The sequence below is a fragment of the Sesamum indicum genome, linkage group LG6 (genome assembly GCF_000512975.1).
Source record: "Sesamum indicum cultivar Zhongzhi No. 13 linkage group LG6, S_indicum_v1.0, whole genome shotgun sequence".
Classification (NCBI taxonomy): Eukaryota; Viridiplantae; Streptophyta; class Magnoliopsida; order Lamiales; family Pedaliaceae; genus Sesamum; species Sesamum indicum.
Genome location: NC_026150.1, coordinates 4,592,730 through 4,603,590, shown reverse-complemented (window position 1 = coordinate 4,603,590; position 10,861 = coordinate 4,592,730). Strand labels below are relative to the sequence as shown.

At 33.5% G+C, this 10,861-nt stretch overlaps 1 protein-coding gene across 1 annotated transcript; it reads right to left on the bottom strand.

The window, feature by feature from the left end:
* Nucleotides 1,163-9,261, bottom strand: LOC105163722 (L-ascorbate oxidase). The gene is made up of 5 exons (XM_011082165.2): nucleotides 8,826-9,261; nucleotides 8,598-8,690; nucleotides 7,015-7,227; nucleotides 4,987-5,184; nucleotides 1,163-2,284 (listed from the first exon to the last, which is right to left on the bottom strand). The coding sequence occupies exons 1-5, from the start codon at nucleotides 9,111-9,113 to the stop codon at nucleotides 1,325-1,327; spliced, it is 1,752 nt and encodes a 583-aa protein (XP_011080467.1). The 5' UTR covers nucleotides 9,114-9,261; the 3' UTR covers nucleotides 1,163-1,324.

Sequence of the window (10,861 nt, the reverse complement as noted above, 5' to 3'; positions counted from 1 at the left end):
TGTGATCCCCGAAATATACCTCAACGGATAAGATAACTAATTTATTAGTCAACTTTTCAAATTTTATGTTAATAACTTAACTGTTCAATTAATAAATTTTATTTTTATTTATATTTTAAGACGTAAAAGATTACTTTGTATATGTGCACAAGATGCCATGCGGGGGACGATAGTTCAAATAGGTCCAAATTAAAAATACTACCACACAATAAAAATTAAATAATATAATTAATAAATTACAACATTCACAAAATCTTGACAGGGAAAGAAGTGTATGAATAGTCCTTGAGAGGGTGTGTGTGTGTATATATATATAAATACTTTTATTGATGAATTTTGTTTATTTAATATGATGGGTTTACACCTCCAAGAACCCTAGCTAGTATCCATGATGATAAAAAGCAAGGCCTTCAAAGCATATAAACTTAAACCCCATGCATGGCCATTTGGCTGCAGCCATATCATCACTTATATTTTTCCATGCAATCCTTGATACAACATCGTTCGGTTTTCCCACATTTCTTGCAGCACGGAGTTTGGTCTAGATGCACTGAACAAGCGGAAACACACATCTCCCCATGTTTCGAGCAAGTGAGCAGGCAAAGCGCCAAGCCCGTCCCCTCTACCTCCTCTACCATTGCGCTGCACATCACCAGCACAAGCACCACCACGAACGCACTACTACCGCGTTGTCCCATTCGTTTATGTTTATCTGTGTGTTGATTGATGATCAATGTAATAATAATGAGTATTTGGAGTTGTAGTTTCTATAGCATATGTATATATAGAGGGTGCAAAGTTTGGAAGTTGCTTCTCGATTACCTTTTGCTCCCTTGAATGCCAATGGCATGATTGTTTGTTACAGCTAATTAAGTGAACATGGAATTGTCGTTTGTTTCGTTGAATTTAATTGTTTAATGTGTGTTTTTGTTATGTAGCTTCGTGGGCATGTATGTGTGAGAGAGAACTGTAATTTTAGTCCTGTTGTAAGTTTGGGATTAGCAATTTTAGTCATGTCTTGTGTCGTCTGGCGATATGATTATAGGCCAACGATGAATGTAGACCGACGGCCCTATTCATATTATCGCTGATACTACAACTTTAACCCGTCTCACATAATTGTTCAATTTAGTTATGCAAAAACTACATTTGAGGGATTGCATTCATGTACCTGAACTTGAATTAACAAACATGCACAGATCATAAATAGCAGTAGTTCGGTGGATTTTTCCTCTCAATTAACCGAGCCAACTCTGATCAAGAACACAAGAAAACAACCAAAAAAAGAACGTGGAAAATGCTGAGAACTGATAGCTGATTAGTCTCATTTGTGCACATTGTTCATCAGCAACTTCCCTGTTAAGCCACAGGCAAGAGCCTCATTAGGGATCCTCTTCACGCGTCGAACGCCCTCCGCGAAAACGACTCCCATCCCCATATGCAAATGGGGCTCGATGTGGCAGTGGAACGCCCACACGCCTGGATTATCCGCCACGAACCTCAGTGCAGTCCATCCGTAGGGGAAAATGACGGCCGTGTTCCTGTAGGGAGGGTTCTTCAAGTTGAATTTCGAGACGTCGCTCTCTGTAAACTTCCCTTCTCCGTAGCCAAGAATCCAGAAGTCATGGCCATGTAAATGCCAGGGGTGGATTTCACTCACATTCGCCTTGAGGGCATTTGCATTCTGCAGTATGACATCAACTGTTGTGTTGAATTTCAGCACGTAGACTCCGTTTCCGGATGTTGTGTTCTGATTAGGCGCGGGCTTCATTACATCGTAGTCGTGTTTGAAGTTGTCGGGAGGGCGTTTCTTGTCGAAAGCGTTGCTCAGGCCGAACCTGATGGAGCCTAAGTAAGGGGTGGCAGGGAGGACTAATGACACATTGTTGATAGCCCATTTGGTGTGTCCGTCCATGAAATTTTGAGTGTTTAAGAGGACTATTCTCCTGTCGGATGTAGTTGGGGGCTTAGGCGTGCCGGTGAGGGCAAGAATCTTGTTCGAGAAGGCCTTGCTGGAGCCGTAGTCATCCCATCGTGGTGAGACGGGTGGTGGTGAATTGGGGAGCTTTGAGGCCGATGTCGGGCTGTAGTTGAGTATGGTTAGGCCGGGCGGCGTCTTGGGCTCTCGGCCTCGTACGTTGGTCGATATCCAGTAGTTGTTGGAGGGATCTTGATTGGTTGTAAAGAGGACTGAGTAGCTCTCACCGGAGTATATGTCGATGTTGTCCACTGAAAATGGCCGGAGATAGTTGCCATCGGCTTCCACCACCACCAACTTGTGCTTCTGTTAAGACAACGGGAGTCAATCTCCTTAAATTTATTTGGATAATTCTAAATTTAAAAAATTTCAAATCATTCAATTTTAAATTTGATCTATATTTTATTAAATATTAATAAATTTAAGTTCTTCTAGTGTTAGGTAGAGTGATTTAAAATCCTTCAATTCAAATTCTTTCTCTCCAACGTTAAAATTGGGACATTTCAAAGCTCAAAAGCCTTGGTACCTATGAAATAGCCAAATGTTGCAATAGCTATGATACGTCCTTTTGATGAACCAGCAGAGCAAAAATGGCTATCTTATGCACGTCCACCTCACTTTTCTCCACTTGGACAACACGTTTTTCAATTTCCAGTGGAAGAACGACAAAATGTCATCTTTTATGATTTTTTTTTCAAGTTCTGGAGTTTTCGTAACCTACGCGTCTTTATTTTGACAAGACGACATAAAATCTACGAGTAATATCACCAAAATTTTCAAAATTCCCAATTTTATTTCCTCATGTGGTGTACACAGAAATATCTGTCGACTTTTCAATTATCAAATCAATTTTTCACGAAATTAAAATTATAAAACTTGTAATATACAAGGCGAAAATTATAATTATGCTACGATAAAAAGCCTACCCTAGGGACAAAAAGGTCAAAAACAAGAACATGGGTCAATTTCTGTTTGTGAACACGAGGAAGACTGAAATGAGCAAGACTATCTGGTCCCATACTTCCACTAGCAGAAAAGCATGCATTATCTATATCCTTTTGCGAATATTATTCTTGTAATAATTAATCTAGCTCACACAATATCTTATCTTACCCCACTTGTTCCCGAACAATTACACCTTTTTCTTTTTTTTTCATTTGTATAACTTTTATATATATATATATATATGTATATACTCCCTCTAGAGTATCGACATCGTGGAAAAATAATATTTTTTGTTGTATAATTTAGAGTCTTTTATTTTTGGTCTTATATGTTATGAAAGTTTTATTTTTAGTCCCTTAACTTTTAAAAAATCGTATTTTTAATCTTATAATACTTTTTCGTTACATAATTTAACCAAAAAAGAGCATGTGGTTGTAGGGGTTTTACACTTTTTTTTGTCTCGTTGGATTTCATACTTTTGGTCTTATAAATTTTAAAAAATAGTACTTTTGGTTCTATATACTTAACGGCTATGTGGTATTTTTCGTTAAATATGTGATTGAAAGGTGCCATGGGACTAAAAATACTATGTTTTGAAAATTACGGGATTAAAAGTGAGAATCCTATAATAATAGTACCAATGTGGAAAGATCCTAAATTATGGGACTAAAAATGCTAAGATAATTTACATAAAATAGTATGAAAATAGCATTTTCTGTCCCGTAACTTAGGACTTTTCTACTTTTGGTCCCATTAGTTATGAAATTCTCACTTTTGGTCCTATAATTTTAAAAAAGTAGCACATTTTGGTCCTATAACACCTTTTCATTATATATTAAAGAAAAATATTACGTGATCGTTAAGTGCATGGGACCAAAATTGCTACTTTCAGAAAGCTATACGACCAAAAATACCACTTTTTGAAAGTTATGAGATCAAAAAATAATAATTTTAATAATCAATTGGCCTGAAAGTGTAAAGACCCGTACGTGGCATTTATCATTAAAATATCAAATGGAAAGATATTATAAGACCAAAGTTACTACTTATTTTTCAAAATTACAAGACCAAAAATATATAAAATTTTTATAACTAATGCAATTAACAGTAAAAACACACTATATTACACGTGAAAAAGTGATATTTTCCCTAAAAGCAGTGGATGATATGAAAATTCCTAGTGGATGGCTAAGGTACATTGGAATATGAAAGCAGTGGCTGTGGCTAATACACATCTCTCATATATATTCAGAGTGTTGTTTTCTATGAATTGTCGTTACTCTCCAGAAGGAATCTACTGCCCTGTCTTATCAACATACTAATTCCAATTTTCTGCCTAGAGATTCCAAACAATAAGTCACAAAAACTATGTACTTCATCTGCATCTTCATACTTCACAATATAAAAAATTCTTAAATTATTTTTTGTCCTGTAACTTATGCAGATTGGTGGGTGGGGGTGAGAATTGACTATCTTGTAAGATATACCAACTTATAAGATATTTTAAAATAAGTTTAGAGACGTACTTTAATTTCAGGGGATTTTGGGCCCCGACAATCACCTATAGTTAAAATGAACGATTGTGATTGTTCAAAAATAAAAAATTCGACCCATTTAATAATTAATTAGATAGATTATATAAGAATTAAATGAGAAGCCCATTTAATATTTAATTAGATATATTATATAAGAATTAAATGAGAAGCACTGTAAATTAGATTGGTCAATGGTGTGTGTGTAATATATATATATAAATAGATGGGATAAATTAGGGAAAAAATGCAAGTAACCCCCTTGTGATATCGCAAATAAACAAATTACCCCCTTATGAAAAAACAAATAGCGATTTACCTCACTATATTTTTTAAAATACAATAATTTACCTTTCTATGTTTTTAAAATGAAGCAATTTACCTTCCTGTGTAAGGAGGTAAATTGCTTCATTTTAAAAAGTATAGGGGGTTAAGTTGCTATTTCTTTTTTCATAAAGGGTAATATACTCATTTTCAATATCACAAGGAGGTAAATTGCTATTCACCCGATAAATTAATATATGTTGTTACCCCAATGGCCAAGTTGAGGGAAGCCAATGCAGTGGAGCTGGCTATTCTGAGCCTGTAGGTCTTGTTTGGCTGAACACGGAGGATTTGGGGTGCATACTGCTCATTTCCTCTTAACCTGCACTCGTTTGCTGTTGAGGAACTGCTAAAACGCGCCGCTAACGAGCAATTGAACTGCCCTCTCCCATTAATCAGCAACGTCTATCATATTCAAATATATCAGAAAATGGAAAAGTTTTCTATTCATAAGACTATACTTTATGGGTCTCCTACCCCTCCCCCAACATGCTAACATACGCGCACACACACACACAATTACTTAAACTTTTAATATAAACAAGACGTGGGATATATATTTTTACGTTCGACTCGTGAGAATTGTATTGATATATAATTTGTAAATACAATACAAACAACTTACGGTCCGTCACAGTCGAAATCATTTAAATTTTGAAAAAATTACACTGACACGTTCTAAAATCAGGTTAAATTACACAAATACCCCATATATTTTACAAAATTACAGTTACACTTTCTGAGGGGTTTTAGTGTAATATTTTTCAAACTTGTATAAATTTTGCATTCGAAGAGGAGGTATAGTTTTAATTACAACTATAATCTCTAAAAGTGTATCCATCATTTTGTAAAAAAGTCCAAAATATTTATATATTTTAACCTAACGTCAAGGGGTATGAATGTAATTTATCCTTAAACTTTTTGTAATAAAACACAAAAATAAAAGCACGACAAAAGGTTCCTAACTTTTCCTTTGTCAAACTATTTGCTAAAAAGGAACCAATCAATGCACATTGCCTGTTAGTATACCAAAGTTTATCAGTGACAACTTTTTCCATTATTCAAATGCAGACACTCCACATTCAAATGCAAACACTCCATAATCGTGTTCCTCATACAGCTAAAAGATTATAAAGGTGTTAAACACGCTTTCACAATTTCCAATGGGGTTTTGCAATTTTTTTTTTTTTTTCTGTTGGTTTTGCAATTTTTTTTTTTTTTTCTGTTTTCTGGTAAAGAAAGCTGGCCATTGGTCCTTATATGTATACACATAATGTTATATATTTGGCTTGTTAATAAACTAACCAAATTACAAATTTTAGGTCAAAATTTTAAATTATTTGAAACTTTGATATTTAATAGCTATAGTTGATTTCTTAGTGTGTATATATATACTTGCTCACTTATCCACAATTTTGAGAAAAATAATTGAGAAATATTGTATTTTTCCGTCTCATAGCTTAAGTTTGTATACTTTTAGCCCCATTATTTATGAGAATTCTCAAAATAGTCACATAAACTCAAAATTTTTTATGGGATTTTAGAAAATAGCCCATCGATTTTGAAAAAATAACAGCCACATTACTTGCACGTAATTTTTTTTCGTTAAGTTCTTAATCAAGAAGTTGGCAGGAGGATAGGAAATTAGATTTTGCAAGTTATGGGACTGTTTTCGAGAATCTCGTAAGTAATAAGACTGAAAATTTACTAGGTTTAAATTACCAGACAAAAAATACGATTTTTTCAAAAAATAATGAAAAAGATTTTGAAGAAGTAATTAATGACAACCAACTGTAGAAAACCATCGAGTTCTCTAATAAAATAAATCATCTTATATATATATATATATATATATTGTGACGTCAATTAATTTTAGTCCACATATAGTTCAACCGAAAATTCACGTATTTGGGAATTAAGGAACTAAAAATTCTTACTAAAATTAAATATAACTGAATTGAATGACAAGTATAATTTAGTTGTCATTTGATTGACTATTTTCTTTTTTATCACATAACAAGTATATTATATTTATCATATAATCGATTCAAATATGATTAGATCCAATCAGACTGGATTCTCAAATTTGGAATATCTGCAATAAAATCTTTTGAATAATTATAAATGACATGCACAAACATAGATGCATACATATGTATAAAGAAATCAAGTAAAACAATAGTGTATTTTTTTTTAAAATAAAATTTTAAAAAAAAAGGAAAAGGAAAATATTACCTGTGGCTCACCAATCCAGCGCATGGGGTTAGAGGAGAGATCAACCTCTTGTTCATGGGAGCTCTTATGCCACCAATCACTGAGCAGAATGTTGAACTCCCCATCATAGTGGAACGGCTCCTTCTCTCCTTCCGCCACGTCAACGATTAGGGACCCATACAACCCTGCTGATCTTTGCATCCCGTAGTGCCCATGGTAAAAGTATGTGCCCGCCTACACCATATTACATACACACAGAATCAAAAAACCCTTGCTCTGTAAAGTAGCATATGTTCACCAGCTCAGACAGAGTGCTTTTCTTGATGTGAGTGAACAGTTATAATCAACACCAGGACTACATACACCAGACAACATGTGTCCAATAAAAAAAATCTATCTGTCTTTACTGTGCGTTTCTTTTTGAGAAATGTCTTTTTTTTTTCTAGGATTTCGTGGAAAGGGTAAATATAAACTTCATTTGAATTAATAGATTTTAATTTGAACGAAAAAGAATAATTTGAAAGAAAAATTATATAATTTTTTTTTAAATACTCCATCTAAAACATTTTTAAAATTTAGATCCACAAATTTAAAATTATCCAAATAAATTTAAAAAAATTATTACTAAGAATTCGAAATTTATGAATTCAACTCTATCGATTATCCAAATGTAACATTAAAATTTTAAATTCAAAGTTATCAGCATTACTAATATATTCAATAAAAGGGGTTCTAATAATAAAATTTGATCTAAATTTAGAGTTGTAAAACAAAAAAAACTCTAACCCGACTAGATTTGATCAAATCTGAATAATTTTATACATAAATTTTTCATGTAATTGATGTACAGTTAAAAAAAAATGACAAATTACATAGTTAAATTTAAATTACATTTGCCATGTAATTAATTTAATTTTAGCCAAATTCGACGAAAATTCCCTACGGTCTTGTACACTAAAGTTGAATAAAAATTGCTTCACTAATCGTTCTTCCATTTTTATACTTTATGAAAAATATAAAAAGATAGAAATCGAGAATATTATCTAGAATTAGGTATTCAGTAATGCTTATCAAAATTAAGTTTGGCTGAACAGAACAAGTGTGATATATTTATCATATGATTAGTCACTTTTTTGAACTACACACCAATTAAGTATAATATATTTGTCATATAATCGGTTAGGTCCACTTAAAACTTTATTTTCATTAAAAATTTTCTCTCTCTATATATAGTATATATATATATTACTATATAGGATTAAAGGTAATTTTCATTCACTAATTATAGTTAAATTTTATTTTAATCCTTTAACTTTCTAGAGTTTCAATAAGGTCCTCTAACTTTTGAAATTGTTCAATTTTGGGACACTAGTCTGCAGTTTTTGTCCAAAGTCTTTGGATTTTGAAATGCCCCGTCACGTTCAGGTGTCATTTTTTGGTGACTTTGGACAAAATTTGGTCACTAGTGTTTTAAAATTGAGCAATTTCAAAGGGTAGAAGCCTTTTTAAAATTCTAAAAAGTTAAAGGACTAAATTTTTTTTGACTATAGTCGGTGGACTGAAATTACATTTAATCCTACTATATATATATATATTATACCTACCCTGTCAACTTTAAACCTGTAGACAAACGTTTCTCCAGGATTAGTAGCACACTGTGAGATAGACGCTGTCCCATCTGCCCACGGCGTCCCTTTCTGAAAATTCCATCACCCAAAAATCAAGAAATCAGCTAAAATTATCAAATTGTAATTATAGAAAATCATGAACCCTTCATGCAATAATCATGCAAAAATATTTAAGAAAGAAAAAGAAAAAAATTAGAAAGAAACCTGTCGGATTCCGTGCCAGTGGATGACAACTCCTTCAGTGTGGAGCTTGTTGGTGAGCTCGACGTGCACGGTATCGCCGGCCCGAGCGCGGATGGTCGGGCCTGGAAACTGGCCGTTGATGCCCATAACCACGCTTTCCGGGCCGTCTGGAGACCAGTGCATGTACTCCACCTCCCATTTGAAATGCCTGGTTTTGGCTGCTGCTAATGATGAGGTAGCGAAAATTATTGACAGCATGTAGAAAGAGAAAAGGGCCCGAATCAAGCATGGATCAATCAAGAACCCCATGCTTGATGGTTTGGTTGGTTGCAGACTTGCACTATTTTTTCATATATATATATATATAGAGAGAGAGAGAGACAGAGAGAGAGAAAGGGGTAGAGAGAGAAGGAAATTCTCTCTCTCAGTGTGTGTGTGTGTGTTATATTTTTTATGGGTTTGGTTGAGGGTGTATATATAGTACTTTGATTCAGTCATATATAGTGCGTGGGCGCTTGCTAGTATGCATTCTTCTGAAGTTTATCATGTTCTTTCTGGCCACAAAAACAATTATTACTATGTACTGTCGGTGAATATTTCCTTTTCTTTGTTTTTGTCAAAAATAAGAAATGAATTATTCTCTGTGTGCTGTAAATGATTAAAATCATAAAATTATCACAAATTAATCTATTATTGTAGAACAAACCAAATTGCAATAATCAAAACATTTGTCTAGGTTTAGTTTTATATGGTCAAAACCTTTGTCATTGTCTTTTTTTATGATTAACGTGTTGTCCTTACGAAATACAACAGCCAGCTGTCATTGCATAGCTATAATTAGTTAAGTTTCATAATGATTTTTTATTTTTATTTGTTTTCTCATTATTCAAGTTACCATTTCCAATAGACGAATCATATATTAAATATTATTAATTTTGAAGTATTATTTTTCATGTAGCTTTCAAAAAAGAATCTTTACCTAAAAACTCATTATGTTATCTTTTTTAAAATTTAATATAACTACAAATATACTTTTGTTGTTTAAAAAATTATCAATATTAGTGTTAATGCTCCTAAAATACAATAACTCGATCCAAGAGCCAGAGAAGCTGGTCGTTAAAGCGGTCCCAAGACTCAAGACCTTAGCTAGGGGGAAGGCCCTAGCCCCCCGTTTCGCTTAGGCAGGAGTTAGTTCAATCTCCACATGGTGACAATCCTCACAAGCTAGCTCAGCAAGGGACAATTAGGACATGACCAAGGAAGTTGGGAGACTCTTGTGGAATCTAAAAACCCAACCAACCTGCTAGAAAAGTGGGATGTCTATATGTGCAAGAGAATTATTCTTATCGTTGGAGAGGACATTCACCCTTAAGTAACTACATTATGAAAGAGGGGGATTCGGTCGAGGAGGGAATAATCGTCTCTTGAGTCAAATGGAAGACAGATTCCTCTCAACGACTGTAAAGACGATCTTCGCTCCACTTTGGAGGGTGATAGCATTTTGACACTCACACATGAGAAATCCCATCACACACTCGTATTTGCTCTTATTTCATTATGCATTATTGTTTATGACTTTTTGCAATTATTTTATTATGATTCTTTGCTGACGTATTTTTTTCACAGATTTTCGTTCTAAGGCTTGTAAGATTCTAGGGTAAAATAATTCAAGTTGGACTTGCTTTCGACGAGCAACATTTTGCTCGCTTCACCCCTCTGATTTTAACGTTTGTCAAACAATGAGCCTGTTTGATCGTTAGCCACCATTAGGTTTCTATTCAATTTTGTCGTGAACCAACTAAAATGTCCTTTTAGACTATAAATTATAATTTTATATATTTTACAAGGGTAAATAATCAGATACAGCAGAGAGAGGTGAATGTGACATTACCTACCCTCAATTTTCTTTTATATGTTTTTTAAATATATATTTTTAAAAAATTAGTAAGGGTAAAATAGACATTTCCACCTTACTGTCTAAGGCTACATAATTATTTTATATTTAAAAGGATGCTGGTAAATATTTGTAATTATACCAAATTTCAAAAGAATTTATT